This window comes from Lissotriton vulgaris, chromosome 2_1, assembly GCF_964263255.1.
Source record: "Lissotriton vulgaris chromosome 2_1, aLisVul1.2, whole genome shotgun sequence".
In the NCBI taxonomy this organism is placed as follows: domain Eukaryota; kingdom Metazoa; phylum Chordata; class Amphibia; order Caudata; family Salamandridae; genus Lissotriton; species Lissotriton vulgaris.
Genome location: NC_141687.1, coordinates 1,797,555,866 through 1,797,583,645, shown reverse-complemented (window position 1 = coordinate 1,797,583,645; position 27,780 = coordinate 1,797,555,866). Strand labels below are relative to the sequence as shown.

Sequence of the window (27,780 nt, the reverse complement as noted above, 5' to 3'; positions counted from 1 at the left end):
CGTAAGTTGGGTTTGCACGAAAGAGTGAGGTGTCTCCAATAGTGGGCACAATACATATATTGTTTTAAACCAGATTTGACACCATTAAGGTGTTTACCAGGATTTAGCAATCAAAGGGGTTTGTGCAACCGTCTGGTCAACGGGGCGAAGTAAGTGCACCCCAGAACCAAGGTTAGGTGACATGTTCCTGCAGTTAAGCTCAAATGCCCGCCCGGTTAGCTATAGCAGCCCCGCTGGGTGGTGATGCTGTCAGCCAACATAGTGTTCCGAAGTCCCAAGAAATGGGGAAACAAGGTGTCAAGTACAAAAGCCTACTATGTAAAAGAACATTTGGCACGTCCATTAAAAAATTAAAATTAAATGGATCAGGTATTTTTGTGCCGGGAATATTCTAGGATGAGGTAAAGTAGGACTTAGTCAATCCTTAATGTCAGGCACTATAATGCAAACAATGCGTACTGTATTAAATCAGACAGATTCTCCTACCTGGTATGCCTAGGTGGTCTCACCACAGAGGGAGCTGAGCTAGCGAAATTCCCATAAGGAATAAGGGATGCATGGCAAGGGCAAGAGGGCACCCTTGCTCATTGTCACACACTGCTAGTTATGAACATTCCTGTCCGTCAAGATTTAGAAAGCAAAGGGACTGTGCAAATGTTAAGCATAATCCTCCTCGCCCTAATAGCCTAGTAGGCGGGTGGGTGTGGGAGCAGTTACCTAACAAGTGGTCTGCTGTCCCATAGATGGGGGACACAGGAGTTCTGGCACACACAGTGCTAGTAGGTTGGCAGCTAGGTGAGATCAGCAAATAGATGGGGCAATGTGGGACATTGTGTCTGAAATCGTCCCGCACAGAGTTGGCACGGAGGATGTGCCATGTGAGGCAGTGAAACTTTCCCCCAGGAGGGTGAATAGTTCTTGGCACAGGTTCACAAGCCAAAAGGGCCTTTGGTTTCATCAGACACTAGCTGATGCGGGCTATCGTCAAGGGCTATTGTGATATAGATGGGGTTCATCTATTACCAGTAAGGAGGGATCTCTTCCCTTAGATTAGCAGGAGGCCTGGAAACGAGATGTTGCAGGTGAGAAATTAGCTGTTTTGGTGAGATCAGCAACTACATGGGTCAATGTGAGCTCTGGTGGGCTGAGATGATCCCCCGAGAGGTGGTACAGAGCTAAGTCAGAGGAGGCCGTTGAACATCCCTATAAAAGGGAACAGTTCATGGCGTAAGGTCGCAGACCAGAGAGGTCTGGGTTTCATCAGACACGAGCTGATTCAGGCTAATGTTAAAGGCTACTTTGATAAAGATGGGGTCCATTGTCACCAATGCCATCCAGGCGTACGCCTAAGGTTAGGTTGACAAACATGGGGTGTGTTTATCACAGGTGGGCATGGACGTTCCAGTGGACATCCAGGAGGCCCCTAGGTTGCAGGTCAGAAAGGAGCTGTTTTGGTGGGGGGGGGGGCTCTGGCGCAATGGGGGCCGCCTCCAGAGCTGTGGCGGAGTTACAGGGTGATCTGGAAGCAGACGGGTACAGTAAGGGTACCTCTGCGCTACACAGTAGGGGTGCCAGATCCGAAGACCAGGAGCCTCAGGGCAGGTTCCAGGAAAACCACCCCGTTAGTCCTTCAGGCAGTTGGGGGCCTGACCAACCGGGGGTTTGCCCTGCTACGCTCCGCACTGAAAAGGGCGTGAGTAATAAGAGACCAACGTGTCACGTGATCCGGAGGAGGATCACCAAAAGGTGTAGCACTGACTGGGTGTCCCACAGTGCTGGCTCATCAGGTGGGCAGGGCAGCATAGGTTGGTACAGCTGCCTGCCCTTGGATCGTCCATAAGATATTACATATTTTTGTATGGAACAAACCTGCAGCAATATTTCCCATAACAAAAGTTGTCTTGCGTATTTATTTATTTATTCATGCATGCTCAGACTTTGGGTGGGGGAAGTTGCAGATAATGGCACTATGTTACTAACTTGCCTCTAAAACTCTCTGGTCCCAATAAGCCAGATTTCGTGACCATTTGCAAATCAGGCGGTAGCCCTTATTGATAGCACCAATATGCGACTAATTTTGGAATATGCGCTTTATGGAAATTCAGAAGAATTTTCTTGCAGTGTTATGGGTTTGACATGTCAAATGTGTGCATTTTTCAGCATATATGAGGCTAAATCAGTCAAAGGGGATTGGTGTGTTTTATTGTTGTTCCTCACATTGCTTGGAAAATACATACAGAGTTCTTATATTTATACGTAGTTAAAAATAAATAATTAAATGACACTGTGTTTACCACACCGCGTCTTATATTTGGCACAAGATGTAATGGAAACTCAATATTAATAGATACACTGGTGCGATTTGTTTTGTTTTGTGTTTATACTGGTAATGGTGTTTTTAAAGTCATTAGCACATTGTGGTACAAGTCAGAAGGTGATGGTATCACATAGTGCAGGGAAGTACACTACAAGGTTACATATTTAGGTTACATTAATACTGCCTTCCTGTGACTGATATAAGTCCAGGAAAAATACCCACTAGGCAAGAGCAACATCATTATAAAAACACACTGTATTCTACAAAGATTCTGTCCTCCTATAAACAGAGATCATATTAAGACAGTTAATACTTTCACATTGTATAGCTTTGCTCATCAAGTTGTGATGAGGGTCTCAGTTTGGAATGTCATGACATCAGTAGAATGCGATGATGTAATCTTTTTCTGGTTGTCGTGGCAGTTTTCTCTAAGCCCCTGCTGAATGGCTGTAACTTAATGCTGTCATTAAGGATATTCTAATTCCATGTCTTGTGTCGATTCTTTTACTACAATTTTGGCTTTTAGGATCAAGATAACACTTCTACTGTCCTGCTGCAGTCTTAAGGTTTTGTGAGTAAATGTTTCTGCGCAACCGGTGTTTCAGAGAGCTTCTTGCAGTGCCAGCAGATTAGGGTGAAAAGATGTTCTGGTTTGCCCGGACAGTCCCCGTTTTTGCAGGACTGTCCTGGTGTTTCAACACTTTTGTCAAAAACAAAGAAATGTCCAGGTTTTAGGTCGAGCCTGAGCAGTGCACGCGCTGCTCTGCAAGGCATGCTGTTTTGAGGAATAGAATAAAAGTTCCACCCATTGCCAACCCATCTTTTCAATTAGCTCCTGTTACAATCCTTTCAAAATTGTTGCTTTTCATTTGTGAATAGGCTTACTAGTCCAACCTTGGTACCACCTTGTCTGCATTTGTAATTTCCCATAACGAATGGACTTTTTACTTGTGGCCTTACACTGTCTGCTTTATCTAGTCGGTGAGCACTATTTTCTTTAATGGTCTTCCCCTATTCAATCCACAACGTCGCCACCCGCTTTTACATTGTTGTTTTTAATGTATTTATTTTTTCATTTACATTGTGGTCTGCTTTCACTTTAGCAGCAGTACTTCTTTAATGATTTCATTTTCAGCTCTGTACACTTTTACTTTACCGTCCCCGCCTATTTATTTATTTAACTTACACCGCAGTCTGCTTTCACTTTAGCGGCTGCACAACAGAAACTTTCAGCCAGATTCATCAAGCGAAATGCGCTCGCAAAAGGGCCAGATTCTGAGAATCTGGCCCTTTGCGAGTGCAATTTTTGCATTTGGGATTCATCATCCCAAATGCAAAAATCGCTAATAAAGAATTCGCAAATTTGCGAGGATTAGCATTTAAGGAATCTCTATTAGAGATTCCTTAAATGCTATTCATTAAACATTTAAAAATTGCGAATTTGCAATTTAGGGGCGCTATTTACCACGAAGTCAAACCTCGTGGTAAATAGCGAAAACTTAGAAAAATGCATTTACACGCATTTTTCTAAGTTGCATGTTACACACACACATGTCCTTTGAACATGTGTGTGCACAACATCAGTGTAAATTCACATTTCAGGGGTGCTACAGGGTGTCCTTTGGACACCCCTGGCACCCTTGAAATTGCATCCTTATTTGCGATTAGCAAATTGCTAATCGCAAATAAGGAATAACTCCCCATTCATTCCTATGGGCCTGGCCCACAGGAATGAATGGGGAGTTATTCCTTATTTGCGATTAGCAATTTGCTAATCGCAAATAAGGAGGCTGTAGGAATCGCAATTTATTTTGCGATTTCTACATGAATCCCAATTTGCAAGTCCTTAATAGCGATTCCTTAATAATCGCTATTAAGGACTCGCAAATCGGGACTTTGATGAATCTAGGTCTTTATTTTTTTGGTGAAAGCACCTTAGAACGCTTTTACACTTTAATGTTGGTCATGTCCCTTTATTTAGATGCTGCTCACTGTTACCTGTGCCTTTTAATTTAAAATGCCAATAGCTTAAACTCTCACAAATGCGAGATCTATTGCATTGAAAATGCTTGTTTCTCTTTCTATGCATGCTGCACTTCTGCACTACACATAGGAAGAGGGAATCACCTCTTGTGCTTTTTCTTGTGCAGGAAGGTGTCCCTTCCTGTACTTAATCAATCTGTCCAACTACACAGGCCCCCTTACACCATGGTGCAAGGACGCATGCATTGGTGCACAGCAGCCCATTGTATGCCGGCGCTGGGGCAAAGGAAAAGAATGCTTTGTTACACATAAATATGGCGCATTCCTGTCCTTTTCTTTTGACACAGGGCAGTGTAGCTGGATTACTTGTGGTGCTGCCCTATGTCAAAAGGTCCTAATTGCACCCCACAGTGCCTTTTGACTCTGCACTTTGCAGGAAAAGGAAGTTTCATGGATGTTGCTGTGGGTGTTCACACGCAATATACATGTATTCATCGACATTCACTTGTTTTCAACATTTCTTGAACATAGGAGTGCATCCAAAACATGAACCTACACAAAGGAGGTGTAAGGAGTCACAATGAGAAGTTATACTTTGTTATCTTATCATTTGTATGGGCCTCATGTATGAGTTTTTGTCGTGGGGCATCGCCACGCGCATTCCTGTTGTGCTGCCCTGCGGCATGAGAAAAGGGAAGGCCTAAGCCACATCTCCCTGATATAATGCAATCATGACCTTTACCCCTACTCTGAGGCACGATGGGCTACCAAGTGCCAACGCAGGAACCTTTGCACCATGGTGCAAGTGTGCCTGCTTTGGCGCATAGCATCCAATTATGCACAGATGCAGGGAAGAGGTCACGAATACGTCATATTGTTGTGAAATGACGCATCGCCTTGATTTTGCAGTAACACAGCAAGGCGCTGCATAGATTTCTTTGAAATGCAGTCTATTGTAGTCAGATACATGTATAAATGGTTTCCATGTGGTACATTTAACAACAGGAGGCAGTTGGCCAAGTGGGACGTGGACTTGTGTTGAACTTTGGACACGGCAGGTAGGGGCATGGTCGAGCTGGTTTGGCCTGTGCAATGTGAAATTGGTCTGTGTCATTTACTTTATGTGTGGATACATGGAACAAGGGCTTGAACCCAAAACATCAAGATCCACATAGCACACTGGGGCACAGGTACATATCTGGATATAATCAACGCCCTGACACACATATTTGCACTAGTTGTTACTTACCCAATGACTTTTGTTGGTTCTCATTTGCTGCGCTGTCCTGAGAATTGAGTTGACAACTCCACTGAGATGACATCTGCTACCCGCTCCTCCAAGGAATGTAACACCTCCTGGTCTGCTGGGCTTCCTCCTCCAGTCTGCAATGCGGCCTTGAGGTTTGATGCTAATTTGACATTTGTTCTGCGCTTACAATCGTGCCAGTGCTTTTTGCAGTCCGTAATTGTCCTCTTCGCTTGGCAGTCAGTTTATTTTCTGCACGATCAACTGCCATATCCCCTCTTTTTTTCCATAGTGACAACTTTGAGATCACAAACAGATGATGTTGATGATTGGTCACCTTAGTGACCAGTATTTCGTTTTACTCATCACTGAAGTTTGACTTCCTCTTTCTCTGGCTGTTTGGGTGGGCACCTGGACTGTTGTTGGGGTTGGTTGGTTGCGTCTCCTGAGTACTGCAGTGTGCTCCCTGCTGAACTGCAGACTCCTCTAAGGACCCCCAAATGTTTTTTGGGGAGATGCGTAGTTTTTTCTGGTATTTTGTGCTGCTTGACACAGTGGAGACTGTCGCTGGGTGTTTGTTCTCGCGTTTCATGACGCAATTCTGCCTTCCATCACTTTTCCGGCAATTGCGTCAGGTTGACTTGGGGCTATTTTGTGGTGCCTGTGTAATTTTTTCTAACACAAGATACCGAGTTGCACTGTGGTCTGCCAAATTGTAAATATGGCGCAACCATGGCTTTGTGCGTTGTCGCATGGTGGCGCATTTCGTTTTGATGCATCACTGCGTTGCGCCAGCGATGCATCACTTCTTGTAATAAGGCCCTAAGGGCCAGATGCCTTCTGTGTCTATGGGAAAATGTGTTGATGCATATGGCCCTAAATATTTAAATAGTCATTATTCCTCGTATACTAATTGCTGCAGTTTAAGCTCCTGAAATAAAGAATTTCTTTAATCCAATTGAAAGATATAGTTTTGATGTTTTTTTTGCAAATGTCCTTTATGACCCATCCTTTTACTAAAATGTATGTAGCACAAACTATTTTTTTTGGTTAATTGGTCCTACCAAACATTTACAAACTCTCTATTGCTGGGATGTTAAAAGTGTGACTTGGTATTTTAAAAAGGCTCATTTAAATTGTAACTTTCCCATTGGGTATTTTAGAGTAGTGGTGCCCCGGGTGCACTGAGCAGCTATTCAAGTTGGTTTATATGCCAGCCGAGGGCTGGAGGAGGGGGCAGCGGGACCCGATTCAGAAGCATTTGTGGTGGCCGCGTTCTCGAATATCCAGGGTGATGACCATCCTGAGATGTTACCACCCAGAGACATTTTAGCCAAGCTACACTCCTTCAAGACTAAGGAGAAGATTCTTCTGGAGGCCCACAAACTAGATCCAGTTCTGTTTTAAGGAGCATCCTGTTCCCTGTTCCAGGATGTGGCGAATGCCACCCAGGCAAGCAGAATACAACTTAAACTGATCACTGATCATCTCTGAAATCAACATGTGAAATAAATATGGACATATTTGTTTTTATAGTCCTTTGAATTTAAAAACAAATCACATCCCTTCACTGAGTTGGAGGGAGTGGTGGCGTTGCTAGGTTTGGACATCTCTGTCCCACAGGAGGAGAAGGGAGCACAGAGAGAACCTTCCTCGGACCGGCCCCCGCCGAGGCAGGTGGACACCTGCAACAGAAGTACAGAGGACAGCACTCTAGCAAATGAAGAGACAATGACAAACCCCGCTTAGAACTTGGCTGCCAACTCCCCGTGTGGGTGCCTGGGAGTAAGAGACTGAATGGCCTTGATCCGGGCTGGGGTACCTTGTCCTTTCAGGAGCACAATCCAGGTTGAATGGCCACTCCAGCTTGGAAGATTGTTTAAGTTATTGCTCCCTGAGGAAGGCACCCGTGGGAGATACTGGACACTCAGGGGCATATTAGCAAGAAGCTCGTTAAAATTATTGCAGTTTTAGCGGCAGGAAACTTCCGCTAAAAAGGGATAATGGGCTTGCAAATATGCGTTGTAGCAGTCCAATAGAAGCCCAGGTTAGATATCCTGCACATCTAACCTGGGCTTCTATTGGAATTCTATAACTCATATTAGCAAGCCCATTATCGCCTTTTTAGCAGCAGTTTCCTGCCACTAAAACGGCGATAATTTTAACCAGATTCTTGATAATATGCCCCATATTTTTTTCAACTAGAGCTTGTGATCTTCAGCTCACTAACTGACCCTGCACAGTGCATTTGCGGAAAGAGCAGTGCCAAGCCAAGTAAACCCATAGTGGTCAACCTAGGCACCTGGAACATTAAAGGCCTTAATTTCGCACACAAATTGTGCAAATCCAAGACATATATTTTAGACCATAGGTTTGGGATAGTCGTGCTGCAGAAAACTCAGCTAAAACACAGTGAGAAACACAGGTTAAAACACAGGTCCTATCCACAGATCACAGATAGTCGGCAAGTTCTAAACATAATGTGGCGGCCCTGCGATTTCACTCTTCTCTAAAATTTGAAACAACCAACATTAAAACCGACAGGGAAGGGAGAATGCTGGTTTCCTACATGGTCGCAAATGCACAAAGCCACGATTTATGCACCAAACTCGAATCAGGCAGATTTCTCCTCTCCTTTTTCAGCCAGCTAGGGAGTTTTGCAGAGGGTGAGATAATGGCACTAGGAGATTTTAATCTAATTTGGGAGATTACACAAATACAAGCCCCTTTTCCTAACCCATGAAGCAAGAATTAACACAACTTTGGCTCTAAGACGCATGGCATTCATTCTACCCCACCACCAAAGATTAACCATTTTTTCACATTCACATAGACCATACTTGTCTCTACCATGTCTTTGTGAGCCAAACACTACAGCCGGCCATGGTGACTGCTAGTATTCACCCCATAATGATTTATGACTGTGCTATGTTGGAGGTTACTTTAGACTGTCCGGTTCTGAATTCCTCCTCCCGTAGATGTTTTTTTCCAAACCCATTGGCACTAGCTATGCCACGACTAGGGACACCTTCAAGGTGGTGCTAACAGGACATGCATATCGCTTATGACAACTCTCATGAGATAGAGGACCAAGGAGCGCTTGGCACTGGAAGAAGAACTTCTCCAAGTGGAAAGAGCTCACAAAGAATCCCCCACACATATTCTCCAATGGAAAATGACTGTGCTGAGGTGTAAATTCGCAGCCATATATTCCAACAGAGCAGAACTCACGCTTTTGTGCCTCAGACAGACCACCTGGGCACCCATCTGGCCGGACAGTTAAGGGTGAAACTGGAAAAAGACAATATAGGCCAATTTAAGAAATCAAATTGGGCTTTGCCCTATACGAAGGAGGGGAATGTGTGGACCTTCTGAGCTTTTTTATAAAACTGTATACACAAAAGACCCAGTCCACACCACATGTAACAGGATTATTTGGCGGTTACCATGCTCCCTCAAATTTTGCCAACCCAACAGGAACTCCTAGATGAGCCCATTCAAGCAGAAGAGGTCCATGAAGTGATTGACTCCCTAAAACTACACAAATACCCAGGCCCGGACTGGCTCACGGCCCAGTTCTACAAAACATTTGGCACCATTCTGACTCCCCATCTGACCACTCTCTTTAATTCCTTTGGTGGGACAAGAGCTGTAACCCCATCCATGAGAGAAGCCCTCACAATGGTAATCCCAAAGCTGGGAAAAGACCCTAGTAAATATCAGTCATACCGGACGATTGGAGTGTTAAATCTTGATGCGAAGCTGTACACTAAAATACTAGCTAGTCAACTGGAGGATGTCATGCCAGATTTGATCCACCCAGATCAGCCTGGCGTCAGTAAAGGGCAACAGATGCATGATAATCTTTGTTGTGGGGTCCACTTAATAGAAAAAAGCCACCAAGAAAAGGATACCCTCAGTGCTATTGGCATTAGGCGCCAAGAAAGCACTCAACCAATTGGACTAGACTTTTCTTTACCACACACTGCTGCAGTTTGGTTTTGGGGATAAATTAATTACATAGATTCAAGCCAACTATGCCTACCCTTGCTCGAGAGTCCTGATTAATGGGAAGGCCTCTGCCTAATTGTCGCTGGAGTGGGGTACGCGACAGAAGTGCCCTCTGCCCCCCTCCCTTTTATTAGCCCTAAGTATCGAACCCTTGGCAGCCAGAATATGGACCTTACTCCTTCTCCAGGGAATTCCCTTTTGATCGGTCAATCACAAAAATTCATTATTTGCTGACAACGTCCTCAATCCTAACCTTACCTTCAAACATCACTGACGGCCCAACAGACAGAACTCCGGGAGTTCAAACCAGTGTTAGGATTTAACCCCTTCCACGCTCATGACGAGCTGGGCTCGTCATGGCGTAGCCTCCTCGCACGCTGATGACGAGCCCAGCTCGTCATGTAAAGTGCGATTCCCAAAATCTCAGCATGCAAGCAGAATAACGCTAGCGCGCATGAGGTTAAGGTCATTCTTGCTAAATCTTTCCTACTCAATCTGACAGTACCGTTTAGAGAGATGGAGGGATTAGCTTCCACTACACCCTGCTGGCTGGTGAAGAAAGGAGATCACATATCTGGGCATCAAAATCACACCTAGGGTGGATGACTTATACAAATCTAACTATCCCCCACTTCTCCACCAGCTGCAACAAGACCTCAAGAAATGGGTCCCGCTCTACTTGGCCTGGGTAGGTTGTATAAATACCATCAAAGTGACTGTTCTGCCACAAAGTTTATATCTCTTTCAGGGACTTCCTCTCAAATTCGACAGGCAGTTCTTCATTTCTCTGTGCTCCTTGCTCATCACCTTCATAATGCAGAACTGCAGAGCTCGCCTTCCGAACACATTCTTGATCATTCCCAAAACAGAACGAGGTTTGGCTCTTCCAAAGTTGCCCCGCTGTTATAAATTGGCAGAACACTGAGTAATCATGAAGTGGTCCAAGAGGGATTCGGGTAAATAAACGGTTCCACATGGATAGAGCGATCATGGGAGAACAATTTGGGTTGTCTTACAGAAACCTAAAACTACTTGCCCAGCCAATGCCTATCTAAGTATGCCAACTAGCACTACACTGAAAGCACCGGATGAGGCAACCCGCCGGCATGGCTTGAAGATGTTTCCTTGCTCATACACCCCTATTCACTTCCACAAGGCTTTCCCAACAGCACTTGTCCTGGGCCCCATTGACCTTTGGTGGAAGGAGGGTGGTCTCACTAACTCTGATTTGTTTCCCGGCTGGGACATACATTTGACAATTGCCATCTTGACTTCAATCTGTCTACTACAGAGATGTTCCATTAAACCCAATTCAAACTTTGGGTCACACAACCTGAGATAAGACAGGCAACGACAAGAGACTTGATCCCCATAGAGAAATTTGTGAGTAAACTTGACGACTCCAGGCGGAGTATCTCGTTCCTATATTCTCTCCTGACCTCATCGGCTGATGTTCCTACTGCACAGCACGAAGGGACACTGGGGCCAGATCTAAGGGACACCCATTACCGTAGAGCAATGGCGGAAATTATGGAGAGACATTCTGAGGTTTATCCGATGGCTAGGCCTAAGAGAAGCCCACTATAAAATATTTTATGACTGTATCTGCACCCCGCTAAGCTACACAAAATACATAGCCGGAAACATCTAACCAAATGCTGGAGGGGTTGTGATCTCCCGATCGATTTTCACCACCTATGGTGGGATTGCCCCACGATTAGACCCTATTGGAATGAAATTTTAACTCAGATGAAGGACATCGTGAGTTACCCCTTACCTCAAATGCCTGACTTCACCCAGCTGGTGATGCATGGCCCTTATCTTAAACAACAAACAGTAGGGGATAGATCCATTATATATGACCCAGTTTAGGGGCAGCCAAGATGGACCTGGCAGCCACCTGGAGGAAGCCGCCAGCCACTTCCATGTCCCAGTGGCATGCTCACCTTTGTTAAAGCCTTACCAAGGAACGCCTGACAGACAAACTCAGACTCCCGAAATAGATTTAACTAAACATATAGGCCTCTGGTGAGGTATCTGTCCAAAGGTCTCTCCTTATTCTCCTGCCCCACACGCACAAGGGCACTCCACCTGTTCCGTACTTGAGCCCTCCCCCTCACTGATGCTCCTCAACTCCAGCTATTTGGGCTGTCCAGCGAAGACAGTTCATGGCCCCCACTTCTGTCTTACCATATATTAGTCGATACCTTTATTGCTCTGTACATGCATGTTTTTTTTGGTTGTTCTTTAAGTTCTCTATCTGTTTCAGGGAAGTCGGTGGAGGGGTGATATAATGGGCTTCATCATCGTCCTTTTGTAATGAACAGCAAGACAACGTTGTTTGAAGGAAACGTACAGTTATTATCGATGTATGTAACCACTATGTATGACACAGATCTGTGTTATGGCAATACCCTTTATGGTTTTCTGAGATGTCATGTTGTAATGCTTACTGTGTATGCCCAAGAAACTAATAAAGACAGTTTGAGAAGGAGAAAAACTAAAGTAGCAACAGTGAATTACCACTACTGGATGAATTTATGAAGAATAATGTTCCTCTTATAGGAAATGTGGTCACACTTCAAAATTCTGCACATCTAATTAGCTCTTTTTGAATTTCACAGAAAGGGATTTGCCCGAGGACCTTGATAAAAAAATCATTGCATGGGAAGCAGTACAAAAAGAAATATATCTTGCAAATCTGGAAAAAAAGAAAAATGAAAGTAATGAAGAAAGACTAAAGAAAACATCTTACAAGTAAGTCAGATGTTTTGCGTAATTTTAAGTTTATAAAGGGGTTGCAAATGCCATGGATTTCATTTCTCAGCATCAAAGTCATTTTAAAGAACTAATGCAGCCATTTTACACAGCATGCCTCACAACGTAGATAAGAATAAGGGAAAGAATTAAGTAAACCAGTGACGAATTATTACAATGCAATTACACTTGAAAAGGCCAATTTATGATTTGTAGGAGTTGAATGTTTAATTGTATTTTTACTTTGTTTTATTTGTAATAGAGCCACTCACATAATTAGAATGATTGAAATGATTACAAGACTGATACTATAGTACAAGGATGGTGGGAGTAGACTAATTTTGAAAGGAAAGCAGTGTGGGAACTAGACTACAGTGAACGATCCAAAGCTACAGATTATTTGTAGCCCTGCTTTATGCAAGCGTACATCTTTAAGTCAAGAGGTAATGACTATGGTTATTGGAGAAAGATACTTTTCGAGGGTACCTGATCATGCCATCAAACTTGGAACCCAAATACAAAGAAAAGCTGTTTAGTTAGAGAACAACTTTTTGAAGCAGAGCGTGTTATCAGGTTTGTTGGTTGTGGTCTTCAGGGTTGATTAATACATTTGCAGAAGCACAAACCTACATCATTCCGCAGTTGAAGGATTGGTTGAAAGAAGAACCATTATTTCCATCAGCATCTCCATCAGCAGATGAATCATAGACTCTTACCCAATTCTCAGATTTTTTTTCAGAATGTGGGACAGTGAAGATTTCTTCATTAAATGGATATGTGTTATACACACACTCCTCTAGGATTTATTTCTGTTCTCTGATAATCTCAAGGGACTCTTCCAAAAGCTTTGCTCTGTAATGCCAAGAATGAGGATATGTACTATGGCCCCATGCAGCCTATGAGCAGCTACCTTTGATTGAAAATCAGCTCTTGGGGCAATGTGGGCACCAAACATTTACCATATAACAGAATTCCTATTTGCTTATACCACATTCGTTCTGGCCTTGCAGTAGGTAGCAACTGAGATGAGGGGTATCTTCAGAGCATTGGGTACTCTGGCTAAGACCTTAGAATTATTAAAGTAAAGAGAAGGATTTTCATCACCTCAAGTAGGAACGAGGTGGCAACTCTGCTTTAACCCACGCTAAAAAGGGTAGGAGTGAGAAGGTAACAGAGTTGTAGCTTGTAGGGTTTCATACATTTGATTTTGTAAATGTGGGTTAGTATGCTGCTTTTCCAGGACTTAGACTCCATGCCCATGTGCCTTCAATCAGTTAGAAGATCACCAAAGAATTGGAATAAACGATTGCTGAGCAGTCTTCTTTAAATTCACAATGAACTACTGATAGGATGGTGATGTCTTACATATAGCTTTGCAAATTTAGCAAGACTATTTTTGTGAAAATCTTCCACCTGGAGGCAAACAATTCATTGGAGACAACACTCACTGGATGAATGTCTATCAGGCTTCAGAGAAAGTTGCAGCACAGAATCAGTTGTTTTCCAAATAATTGATGATTCACTTCACATACTAGAATATGATGAGTTATACCGTATTATACCCATGCACCCGTCAGAAGCTTTTGGCACAGTAAACAAGAAAGAATAGTTTTAGAAAGCACTGTTCTAAACGGGTTCATTTATTACCTTGACAACCGAGGGCAAAGAGTTAAAAGCTTGAACGCTCTTTCAAACATCTCTTGGGTAAGTCAAGGAGTACCCAAAGGTCCCTTACTGTCACCAACAGGTTGTAACCTATATATGGAACATGAGCTAAAATACTCACCAACTCAAAATATTCATACCAATTCTATGCTCATGATATCTAGCTGCATGAAAATATCATCATTGAACAACATCTTGTCAATGTTGCAAACACTGAGGGAGATTCAACCATGGACAACACAAAATCACTTTAATCAGAACTACCTCTAAGTGGAATTTCTGCTGATTTCTCCCAGGAATAGCACCATCCTGGCCCAACAATAGCTCAACACCTTTAGAAAAGTAGACCAAAATAAGCAAATTGCAGGTTGTGCAAAATCGCTTAGCTTCCATCTGAAAATACCTCACCTACAGTCTCACATAAGTACACTAGCTTAAGGGGTCCATACACAACAGAAATTACTAAGAGGAAATACCTATCTCAGAGTTGCAGAAAGTTTCAAACAAATGGCTTACTCTCACTCATGTTTGAGCTATGGCAACTCTCTGCTAGGTGAGATCTATTCATGCAGCAACTAGACTAATCTTTGGGGTGAGAAACTTTGATCACATTACTTCCTTTGTGATAAACCACAAATGGTTGCCAATCAAAACAAAAACAAGTTCAAACTATCCTGTGTGATCTACTAAACTCTACACAGGTGAATACTAGGATATCTGGCTTGCCCACTGCACATCTGAAGAGGGCAATAAGAGGTATGGGTACTCTTTTACTCACAACACCAGCCATTAAGAAACTAAAAACTATCAGACAATAATTTTCAAGAAATGAGCCTTTTAGTTGGACCTCTGTACTACCATAAGTCAGAATGCTGCCCACGCCTGACTTTCAAAAAGGAACTAAAGTTGCAACCGTCCCAACACAACTTATCCATAAAAGGAGCTTCTGAAAATTTGAAGGAGGAAAGACTCACTAGAATGGTGACTGTTGCCCACCCATTCTGCCCCACTTATATCGTTGTTAATTGAAACATTTGAACTTACAGTTTATTTTGGCCATCAATTTGGTCATGTTTTGTTTGGTTACTTTTCCTCTGATGAAGTATGTGAAGAGCATAACCTATGTAAAGCTAATTACTCATTTTTAAGCAATGTAAAGCGTTCTGTCACCTCGCCTTCTTCGCATTATATATAAATACAAAATTAATAAAATAAATAAAAAAGCCTTACAGAGTTGTACCTTAGGGTTTTATACCTTTACTTTTTGTAATTACAGGTTAGTATGCTGCTCCTCCAGGACTTAGTATGAGTCCATGTATCTTCAATCAGTTAGAAGATCACCAGAGAATTGGAATAAACTATCCCTTCAATTGTTTGAACAATTCTTTTGTGGATCATGTTTGAACTTGGTGGTTTGCTGGATTTAGATCTGTGATATCGTGCTGAATGAAATCCACAGAAAATGATTTAGATTACCAATATTTGATCCAATGAAGTAATATGCTTCTTCTTCTTTGCAGGGATATTTGCTTTACAACATGACTTTAGTTCATCTGTGTGGCTCATGGCCAAGATCCACCTTCTCACTCTGTGAAAATGTGACTGGGTCCTTGATAATTCTTGCTGTGCATGTGTAACTAAATAGAAATATGTTGTCTACATTTTCTATTTTACTTTGACTGATTGGCCAACCGTCTCACTGAAAGCAATGGGAAAAGCCCTGGTTGACATGTATGTAACCTGTTGCTTGAGAAAAGGCTGAAGGAGAGCCACTGGATAATGAGAGTATTTCTTCATCCATTTATTAAGGGGAAAGACAGCACCTGATCCTGCCAGGCTCCCCATTTGTACACACAATGCTGGAGGGACATTAGGAGCTGGCCAGTCACAGAATCCTTCTTTTGTAGGCCTATAATGTTAGACAGAGCCAGCATTATGAGTGGCTGGCCAGCTCCCAGTGATCCATCCATGCTAATGTTGATTAACTATTTATAATGTAGACTCCATAACCCACTTATACTTTGCAGAGGTTTATATGAATTTCAATAGAGACTGCTCAAAGAGCACGCTGTAGACCCCAAATGGTTTGAGCAAGCACTGGCATGTCATCAACAAGGTGAACAAAGTTTTTCTCGGTGAGTCAGTATTTAGGGATACACAGTTAACTGCAAGCTAAATTGGAGACCAGTTACTTAACGAGCATGGTCAAAGTCAACAGGAGTCTGCTCTGAAAGGCCAAACTATTGATTAGGCCAAAGCTTTTTCAACTGACTTTCAGACACACACACATATCATGATGCATGCACACACATGGCTAGCAATCTTGCAATGGGTTTTGATCAAATGAAAGCCATTTTAAAATGGCCGCTGAGGCATATCTTTGTATCACGACGTACATGTGCACATGCATCATAATGCACTGCACCCATGTGCTCATTTTTAATTTATCAATCTAAAATGGTGGATGGCCATATCAACATGGCAAAATAAAAGTTAAAAACACAAAAAAAGGAAGTGGACAGCCTGGTAGCATCTTACAGCAGCTGAGCCCTAGTTAAAACATTTTTTAAAAAACATTTCAACTAGGGAGCAGGTCTAAAAACATTGGGGAATGGGAGGAAAGCACAAAGAGATCAGGTGGAGTGAAGAAGAATGAGCGTGGATAGAAAGGAAACACATGCAGTCTGGAAGGCAGGTCTCTTAAGCCTTACATTTTGTTAAATAGGTTTGTCTGTCCCTAAAGAAGCTTTGTTGAAATTCTAAAAGTTCTTGCATCATGTACTTCTGATCTTGCCTAACAAAACCATTCTTGAAGGCCTCTAAAAATACAGAGTAGTTATGAAGTAAATGGCTTCCTGGTAAACTATGGACATGGCCGATGTTAAAGGCACTCTGGAAATATTTCAAATTTTGGAGCCACTGTGGCTCTGTCACAAGCATAAATATGGAGCTTGATCGTAACGTGCAAGAGTCTAAGGGCTTCATTTATGGGGATTTGGCATAGGGCAGCGCAGCATGTCACCTTGCTGCGCTGCACTACATCAAAGTGAAAAGGCAGGAATGCACCGTATTTGTTCAATACAGTGCATTCCTGTCCTTTCCCCCTACGCTGGTGCCATTTTGGCAGCCTAGCGCCAACACAGGCACTCTTGTACCATGGTGCAAGGGTGCCTGTGTTGTCGGTAGTATTTCTTTTATTTTACTTTTATTTAGTAATTAAATTTTTTGTTGAATTTCTTTTAGGTTTTCCAACACTGTATTTGTATAGTAGACATTTGTGTTACATGTATTATTATTTTTAAATACTATATCATTTTGTAGAATATATTTGTAATTATTATATGTTGTTAAATATTATATATTTGTAACAGTTATGTTTAGAATAATTATATATTTAATGCTGGTATTTTCGTAGTAAATATATTTGTCATTTACATCCTTGGAATAAAAACTCGAGATTTTCAGTGCAATATTTTTTCATGTATATCTTTTTGAATTACAATCCTATCAGGAAATAACATTCACTTTTTTCCCAAGAGTACTATGCACCCAAGAGACTATAATAATACAAGGCATTTTTCAAGTGGAAAGCATGAAGAGATTATCATATTTGTCCTGCGAGGTTTGTTCACCCACATTGAATAGTTACAATATCGCGGTTCCCTTCCTGAAAACAACACTGTAAACCTTGATGCCACCAAGATAGTGGCAACCCTCTGCTCAATGGCTTCACCAGTTCCACACTGGAGCCTCCGAAAGGCACCCTACATGCTGCAGCATGCCTCATCAAATGCTTGAACATTTTGCCCATATCAACCCAAAAGTGAAGGAAGTACATTGACACCCCCCGTTTACAACAGCTTTATCTTAAAAACCAGCTGCATAACCTCAGCCCCCTCGATGTAATTTTTCCTAACTTCCTGTCACTCACAAACATTCCCGATGTATAGTTGGAAAGCTGCGCCAGGTGCAGGTTTCCAGGCATATGTCTGGGAAGTTCGTGTGACATTGCCATCAGGATCCTATTCCTGTTGAACGAGTTCTCGATAACGCAGGCTTTGCAGAAGGGGGACAGGATCTCCTGTGCAAAAGCTCATTTTTATTGTTCCTTAGGAAATATTAAAATATTGTAGCCCATATGAAAACACCCCCACCAAAACCAGCGGTGGTCCATTCCCCTTCCCTAAGTGGAATGGAACTGGCTGGATTAAAGATCCTACCGTTTCCAAGAAGGAAACAGCAATGAGAGAAGTTTGTGAATCATTGTCTGTGTTCACTTACTTGCAATGCTAAACATGCCTTGAAAAGCCCATTTTCCCATCCATCCCTAGAGTGGGATTTACAAGTGCGGAGAACTCAGGGACAGGGATCTCCACACACTTAGATAGGTTCACGCCTGCCAGAAATTCCCTTTGGCGATTCCTGGCAGACATAAAAAGGTCAACTCTGAAATGACATTTAGGTTTAAACATAGTTTTGTGAAGCGAGTCCTTTATGCATTTTGTAAATGATTCAAGGCATATGCCAAACCCCTTAAATATACGACTATACAGCTTGAGGGGATAGCAAAATGGGGTAGAGAAGGTAAGAACAAAAAACACAGACTCTGGTGAACTGTTCAACAGCAGGGTTCTCGCTGGTCCAGCTGTTAGAGCAAGGAAATATACATGGTAGTGGAATTTTGTTTGGCACCAGGGTTAGCAGGAGTACTGGCTTTACGTTACCTCGGAGAATGCAGAGAGTGTCTAGAACAACAAGGATGAACAGTAATTAGTAATGTAGTCCTGAGTTATTTAGTGAAACGAGTGATGTATATCAAGCACCAACACTGAAATCTATTTCATGTTTTAATAGGGTGGATTGCCTGCTAAAATACTTCAAAGGTCTAAAAGAGGAGGAAAAACAGCTTGTATCTTTGCAATCACAGGTAAGAGACATTTTGGTATCAGCATTTCTTTTATGTATTAATTGTATTTTAGTCCAATTTGAAAGCATGGATGACTTAATGTACTGAATAATTACGATTTGTATTACCCAATTGGATGGTAATCAGTTTACCAAGCTTGTAAAGGATAAACGACTAAAATGGCCTTTAGTGGAACTTGAACTCAGAGCAAACATTTCACACCACATATCAATTAGGAAGTGTCTAACCCTTTGAGCAATCTTTAATAAGGTGAGATTGGAGAGTTTGCTGTTGGGGTTGATATCATTTATTGCACAATCAATCAATGTAGAAAAAGCCAGAGTTTATTTTATTTTAGGATTCATGTGTATCTCCTTAATGCCGCAAACTGACAAAGTGGTACCCCATACAAAGTGATATGAGTCATAATGTACCGGAAGACGTTCATACTGCTAAGGTAAAACGTTCAACTTATTTGAGCATGCTGTTATATATTGCAGACATGCTTAGCATCAGATTGAATTAGCTGAAGAGCCCAGGCCACGCACTGCCTTCATAACAACTTTTGGGTTCTTTAGGCACGAGAGAATGCCATTTGGCCTGACATTGGCAGCATCCATTTCCCAATGGGCAATGGACCATTTGCATAGAGTCTTGGATGACAAGACCAACTGTTTCATGATTATATTCTGGTGGTCAGAAAAACATGAAGGAAGGTTCTGATGTGCTATATGTTGTAGTTCCAGGTTAATGGTCAAGGGTCTATTTCTTTCTCCTGAGAATTGTAACTTGTTCAAAATACAAGTCGAGTATTTAGGGCACACCACCTCCAAGCATGGGGTCGCTCCCAAGGAATCCTTGGTCCATGCCATAAGGGACACACCATCCACAGACAGTAAGAAATAAACGTGTGTCCATTATAGGCCTGTTTGAGTATTTTTCTAACTTTGTGAGAGACTTTGCTACTGTAGTAAAACCCCTAAGAAAACTTTTATGCAAGAGGGTAAATATATTTGGACATGGAGCATAAGGAAGCACTTCTCAACATTAAGAAACAGATTGGTATTGCTCCCACCTTAAAAAACAAATCTGGCGGAGAAGCTTGTGCCATTTATGTAGATATGAGTTCTTATGGGTTGAGATTGGTCCTTTCCCAAAGATCTGTAAGTAATGAGCGGGTAGAAGCATCTTTCTCTTTGGCACTAAGTGATACAGAAAGACAAAGGGCCAGATATAGGAGCCCTAATACCGGTCGGTAACGGCCGAGTGCGGCCGTTACCGACCAGTATTAGGGTTTCCAGAAGTAGGGGGCCTATATTTTACCGATTCTGTAAAGTTACCGAATCGGTATATTTACCGATTCGCAAACACCACATGTAGGTGGCACTCCTAAGAGTGCCACAGGCCCTTAAAAATCGTTATTTTACCACCCAATCCTATTGGGTGGTAAAATACAGAATTCAGGTGTGCATGCCACATGGCACACAAGTCCGGAATTGGGGTGATAGAGGGTGTCAAAGTGACACCCCCTGCACCCTTGCAGGATTCGGTATTTACCGATTCTGTAAATACCGAATCTGTATTTCCCATTGATTCCTATGGGCTTCAAGGCCCATAGGAATCAATGGGAAATACAGATTCGGTATTTACAGAATCGGTAAATACCGACTGTTACAGATTCTGTAATTTTTTACCTACATCTGCCTCCTTCCAATTTACCGACTCTTAAATACCGAATCGGTATGAGTCGGTATTTAAGAGTCGGTAAATCGGAATTACCTACATCTGGCCCAAAGTGTACAAAATGTAAAAAGGTAGGTCATTTTACTAGTGCTTGTCGCTTAAAAAAGACAAAGACCAAAGTTAATCTGGTTGACCAAAGTAGGTGCGCAGAAGATGACTCTGATTCTGATTTTGATTGTGGGCAAATAGTTTCACAAATTTCTGATAAAAAGAAAAAGGGACCTTTTGACTGATTGAAGGGAAAGGTACTCGCATGCTTTTCGATTCTGGTGCAAAGATTTCTATTATATCGAAACAGTTTTACTCTCAATGCTTGAAGGACAAAGTAAAGATTTTGAACGCAGACATCACTCCGTTTGCTTATGGTGGTGAACCCATCAAACTTTTAGGGTATTTTGAAGGATTGATAGAATATAAAGGTAGGCTCACTGCTGGCAAAGTTTATGTCTCTCACAAAGGTGATAGCATATTAAATTGGCTTCATCAAGAAGACCTTGGAGTCATGATAGATCCGAATAGTGATCCACCAATTTTATTAAAGGAAAATTTCAAGGTAAACTTAGTTGACTCTACAGATGACAATATGAATTACATTGATAATCTAAAAACTTCCTTCCCAAGTGTCTTTAGGAGTGAACTGGGTTGTCTTCGAGGGTACACCCATAAAATCAAATTAGTTTCGGGGGCTGTTCCTTTTGCAAGTAAAGTTTGCAGCGTGCCTTTTTCAGTAAAGGATGAAATGAAAGAGCAGATAGAGAAATTAAAGCTTGAAGGGATTATAGAGGAAGTTGAAGGGACCCAATGGTTGGCGCCAGTAGTCGCAGCACGAAAATCTGACTGAAGGTTACGCCTATGCATAGAATTGAGGGCTTTAAACAAACAAGTAGTTGTTGATAGGTATCCACTACCAAAAGTTTCTAAAATGCTCATGCTACTTAAAGGTGCCAAGGTCTTTTCCACTGTAGATCTTAAGTCTGCGTACCATTGGATTTTGATGGATAAGGGTTCTAAAGATTACACAGCGTTTCTCACTCCATTTGGCACCTTCAGGTTTGTCAGACTGCCTTTTTTGTTTGATATAAGCGGCGTCTGTTTTTCAGAGGGCTTTGGAGAAGGTTTTGCAAGATCTGGTTGGGGTTAAGATCTGTCAGGACGACGTCTTAATTTTTGGAGGCAATGATGAGGAACATGATTTTAGGTTAAAACAAGTGTTTGAAAGGTTCAGTAAATCTAATCTTACTGTCAGACTGGATAAATGTAAGTTTAAAAAATCTTCTATTAACTACCTGGGACACACAATTTCAGAGAAAGGAATAGAACCCAAACAAGAATTGGTTGGAGCCATACAGAAATTAGTTTCCCCAAGCAATAAAGAGGAGTTAAGGAAATTTCTGGGTATGGCGGAATACTACAGTAAATGTGTACCTAGGTTTGCTGAGAAAAGCATTAATATGAGAACATTACTGTGCAATGGGGTTGATTTTGTGTGGTCTCCAAAATGTGAAGAAGAATTTATCAATCTCAAAGCAGATTTAGGAAAACACCTAAATTGCGTAGTTTCGATCCCTGCTTGAGGTCTATCTTAATCACAGACACCAGCATGAAAGGTCTTGGAGCTGTTCTTTAACAAGAGAAGGGCGATCAGGTTAATGTAATATTATTCCTCTCTAGGGGCCAGATGTAGGAGCCCTAATACCGGTCGGTAACGGCCGAATTCGGCCGTTACCGACCGGTATTAGGGTTTCCAGATGTAGGGGGCCTATATTTTACCGATTCTGTAAAGTTACCGAATCGGTAAATTTACAGAATCGGTAAAATACCAAATCGGTATATTTACCGAATCGGAAAAACCACATGTAGGTGGCACTCCTAAGAGTGCTACAGGCCCTTAAAAATCGGTATTTTACCACCCAATCCTATTGGGTGGTAAAATACCGAATTCAGGTGTGCATGCACATCTGTGCATGCACACCTGTGCAATGTGACACTCACAGACATGCCCTTAGGGCATGTCTGTGTGCCACATTGCACACAAGTCGTGAATTGGGGTGCTAGAGGGTGTCAAAGTGACACCCCCTGCACCCTTGCAGGATTCGGTATTTACCGATTCTGTAAATACCGAATCTGTATTTCACATTGTTTCCTATGGGCTTCAAGGCCCATAGGAATCAATGGGAAATACAGATTCCGTATTTACAGAATCGGTAAATACCGACTCTGACAGATTCGGTAATTTTTTACCTACATCTGCCTCCTCCCAATTTACCGACTTTTAAATACCGAATCGGTATGACTCGGTATTTAAAAGTCGGTAAATCGGATTTACCTACATCTGGCCCTAGGAGTCTAAAAGGAGCAGAAATAAGGTATTCTGTAATAGAGAGGGAAGCATCAGCTGTACATTGGGCCATGAAGAAGTTAAAAAATGTACTATGGGGTACAATGTTTACTGTGAGAACAGATCATAAATCTTTAAGTGAAGTCTTTTTAACAAGACTTCCAGCCATATTTCAAAATGGGTTGTAGCTCTTCAGGCGTACGATTTTAATGTTGAGTATTAACCTGGAGTGAGAAACTGTATCGCAGATACCTTGTCAAGACTTGTGTGTACGGATATTAATGACTCAGTTGTTGAAGATGACAATTCAAATGAATGGGTCCGCAGTATAGAGGCTGATGGCATTAAAGAGGAGAAGTGGAGAGATGAGTGCAAAAATGTCGTAGTCTTAAAAGAATTGTGTGTTCTAATTAGAAAGGGGACAATTTTTTTTTTATATTTCTTTTTATTAGCACTAGCATTTCAATCAGTGTACAGTACAGAGAGTAAACTTTCCCACAAATCATTACCACATGACAATAATACTTTGGGGGATACAAGAAAAAGGGAGGGGGGGTCGTAATCCTTTACATACACGGGTCACGGGGATGCAAGTATATCTGGCATTGAATCAACTAGAGGCACACAGACCTCCCCCTGTAACGATTCCATGGGCCCCAAACAGTTTCCCATTTACGAGGTCAACCTCTGGCCAAATAAACAGCTTTCTCCCAAACCATGCACCAGTCCATACTTTCTTTCCATTCTTCTAGCTTAGGTGATGTCTTGGACCCCCATTGCTGTGCTATTTTTCGTTTCGCTATCTTAGAACCAAGAGTGGCCCACCTTGTCTGCGCTGTATTCAGATCTGTAGGTTCCCAAATGTTAAGGAGGCATTTCTTTGCCTCCAGTGATACCGTTACTCCCAGTATCTCTTGCATAACCTCGTGTATCGCACTCCAATACTCCACCACATAGTGACACTCCCAGAGGATATGGAGGAACGTGCCCACCTGACCACAACCTCGCCTGCACAAATCATCTTCAGATAGCCCCATCCGATCCAAGCATGGGCCTGTGACATATATCTGATGTAGTATTTTCAACTGGACTAACCGCGTTCGTGCCGGTATCGCAACCTCCCTCGGGGAGGACACAGCCGACTGCCAGTCCTCATCGTCCAGTTCAATACCATCCTTCATCCATTTATCTCTCAACTCTAACAATAGGTCCGCCCTATGGTTGATCAAGTTCCTATAAATGAGGGTGATAATTTTCTCCTGAAAATGACCATCCAATATTCTATCTTCCAATGGTGAGGCCTCAGGTATGTCTTCCCCTACTGGGACCACCGATCGCAATGCATGTCGGACCTGCGCATAGCAGAAGTATTCCGCCGCTTTCAACTCAAACTCAGTTTGCAGTTCAGCGAATGTCTTAATCCTATCCTTGACCCAGACATCACCAAGAAGTTTTGGAATGTTAAAGATGAGTTATCTGAACTTGATGGCATTGTGATCAGGAGGTCGAAATTAATTCCTCCTTTGACCTTGCAAGCAGAATTGATTGATCTGGCTCACAAAGGACATCATGGCATGTCCAAAACAAAAGAAAGGTTGAGATAAAGCTATTGGTGGCCAGGGATTGATCTCCAGGTTGAGCGATTCATTAGGGAGTGCGTACCCTGCACTCTTAGTGAAAAATGCCTTAAGCATAAGGTCCAACTCATGGTCATCAGGGAATGTCATGAGGGTCCTTGGCATGAGCTGGCTTTAGATATATTAGGTCCAGAAACAAGTGAAGGGGAAGATGTGTATGTTTTGTTTTAATTGATGTTTTCGAGATGGCCAGAGATCAAGCTTACTAAATCCATTGATTCTAAACATGTTATTTACTTCCTGAAGGAAATTTTTGCACGGGAAGGTTTACCTAACTGTTAATTAACAGACAATGGGGTACAATTTCTATCTGTCGAAATGGAAAAGTTTTTGCAGAAATGTGCAATAAAACATAAAAGATGTTTACTCTATCATCGGGAAACTAAAGGCATGGTGGAACGCTTTGTTAGAGTACTTAAAACCATCTGGGGTTGATTGGAAAAAAGAGGTAAATAGAAAGGTTGAAGTTTATAGATTTTCACCTCATGCCACAACAGAACGTTCTCCTTTTCATCTTCTCAAAGGAAGACACCCCAGTACTCTTGTGGCGCCTTTCTCTGTAAATGATATGATTTCTAAGAAGGAGGATAAGTCTTGTGTTGATTGCTGGAAAAGCAAAGAGGAAGGTAAAATTGCTGTAAGAAAACACAGATTTGATGTCAGGAAAGCAGCTAAAGTCACGGTGGTAAAGGTTAGTGACTTAATAATGATCAGAGCTCCTCTTAGACGTAAAACGTCTGCTTTATTTCAAAGGCCTCTTAAGGTGATTAAAGTTTTAAACAATGCTATTAAGACAGAAGATTCTCGGATATGGAACCTCAATAGAGTTGTGGTGATCAAGAATTCTTCTCTTCTGGGTCGTGGGTCTTTTATTGAGCCAAAGTCTGTTATATCTAGTAAAATTATTGATCATCCCAGGAAGAGAAGTGAAAGAACTAGAACCAAACCAATGAAATTTAAAGACTTTGTGATGGATAAATAGTTTTCTCATTATAGGAGGAAGGTATGTAATATAGTGTTTATGTTAAATAGTTTTATATTTATGGTAGTATTCAATCTGTGTTATCCATGTACACATGTTGCTCTTTGATTAGTGCCATGGATATGGAATGTTCATGATGAAGGTTGAAACAGTTGCACCTGACTCTTGCTGGCTGATGAGTGGGATATTGTATGCTCTGGATTAAACTTCATTTGTTCTACAATTGGTTATCTCCATGGATTCATTTATCTAATTTTACAGTCCCCTTTTTTTCTTCGATCTTTGCTCTGACCCCTGGCATTCCACTGCCTCCCCCCCACCCCCAAATGGGGATCCCGACCTTGGCCATTGCTACTGAAGCACCCACACAGCTGGGTGAGCCGGTCTCTGACCTGTTGGTCCTTTCCCTAGCCTACTAACCAGGGGGGTTGGAGCGGCCACGACCCACATATTGCTAGATTGTGAATTTTGAGACACAGTTAGGGAAAAACAATCTGCCCTGGCCCCCCATTTGCTAGACCAGCAGGCTGCCTCCCCTCGCGCCTTCCTCTTTTCACTTTCTGCATGGAGCTTAACATTGTCATTATCCGTCTCGATGCTCCGCCCGTTGCGTGGTTCGCAAGGGGCCGTTGTGCTGGTCACAGACCCATCGCTGCTCCTCCTGTCTGTGTCCGAGCCGGAAGCCACCTCCGGGGATGATGTCACTCTGTCTCTGACCAGGGCACTGTTCTTGTCCCCCTTGGTTTTTTGCCTTTTCACCCGCTGTACCGCTTGCTCCTGTCTTGTTCTGCTTCTTGGGGGCCGCCATTTTGGCTGCATGACCCTTGCCTCCTGGATGCTTGGGGGTGGTGTGGGAGGGGAAGCCCACCTTGGCTTCTTCCCCTCTCCGTTGGTCCCCTACCCTATGTGCGGGTCCATCCACAACTTCCATTTCAGGGCCACCAAAGCCCTGGCTTTCTCCAGCAATTGCAGGATGGTCTGCATCCAGCTCCGGCCCTGCATCCCCTCATGGCCTCTTCTGCCCTTTCCGTGGGACCTCCGCGCCCCTGCGTCTCGCTGAAGCGTGCTGGCAGCCGTGTCTCCCTGCCAGCTGCCCCTCGCCTTCTGGCCATTATCCATTTCATTACTCCTTTATCTTTCACCCCAATGACTGATTTCATAAGCCTGCAGCCACCACTGTTCACTGGCCTCCTCGCAGGTGATTCCGCCTTTATCTTTCTCCCCAAAAACTAATTTCAAAAGCCTGCAGCCACCGCTGCTCACTGGCTTCCTCAAAGGGACCTCAGGAAAAAAAGTCTGGTGCCTCTTTTCTGTTTGCTCTCAAGGCCCTCCCCGCCAAGCCTTCCTGTTTCGGCCTTTCTTACCGCCCCCTCCCCCCCTCCAGCTGCAGCTTCCTCAATGATCTCTCTCTGGCGTCTCCTCTCGCTTCCCTTGGTTGTGCCGGAGGCTTCGGAGGGATTAATCGCCTTACTGTTCAGCTCTCTTCCAGCCTCTCGTTGATCGCTCCTTCACTTCACGACCGGTTCCCGCCGGAAGGAGCCTCCTCCCCACTGCTGCTCCCGATCACTCCCAGTGCCGCCTTCTGCCTTTGCAGCCTGGTCCATGTCACCTGCTCACCAATCACTGGCCTCCTCATCGCACACTCTGCCGATGCGGCCCCATGTGCGATGCTGCGGAGGGAGTAGGTGCCTGAGGTAAAGAGGCCTCGGCAGCTGCATTTCGAGGCTGTGGTGCTTTGCAGCAGGTCCACGATGGGGGGACTGGATGCAGCGGCCGTCCGCGCCACCTTGATTGTGCTGGGCCGGGCCGGGAGAAGGGATCTCCGGCGTCCTTGGCCAGGCGTGTGTTGGGATGACCTGCATGCCTAGGTCCGCTTGCGCTAGTGTGCCTGCGACGGTGGTGGCGTGCCAGGAAGAGCCACCACCACTCAAAGCAGGTATGTCAGGCAGGGGGCATGGGAAGCGGCAAGCGGAGGGGAGCAAGCGCAGGGGCAGGTGTCAGAGCCTCCCTGCACGGCTGCACAAGGTCCCGGCCTCACTGCACAGGCCGGAGGGTGACGGAGAAGGGGGCGGGCCGCCCTCAGGGAACGCAATACAGCTAAGGCTGTGGCTGCTGGTGCGGTGCGCAGGGGCAGCGGGACAGGGGCCAGTGGGTATGGCAGGAGAGTTCAGTGAGGCCAGTGGAGGGGTGGAGGA

General features: G+C 43.3%; 1 protein-coding gene across 1 annotated transcript in view; it reads left to right on the top strand.

Annotated features, from left to right (window-relative positions):
- TRPM5 (transient receptor potential cation channel subfamily M member 5) overlaps nucleotides 1-27,780 on the top strand; it is a 545,198-nt gene that overhangs the window by 438,414 nt on the left and 79,004 nt on the right. Inside the window, exons 21-22 of the mRNA XM_086956260.1 lie at nucleotides 12,182-12,314; nucleotides 18,834-18,906. Of these exons, the coding sequence (XP_086812386.1) occupies nucleotides 12,182-12,314; nucleotides 18,834-18,906 (206 nt within the window). The remainder of the gene's footprint in view (nucleotides 1-12,181; nucleotides 12,315-18,833; nucleotides 18,907-27,780) is intronic.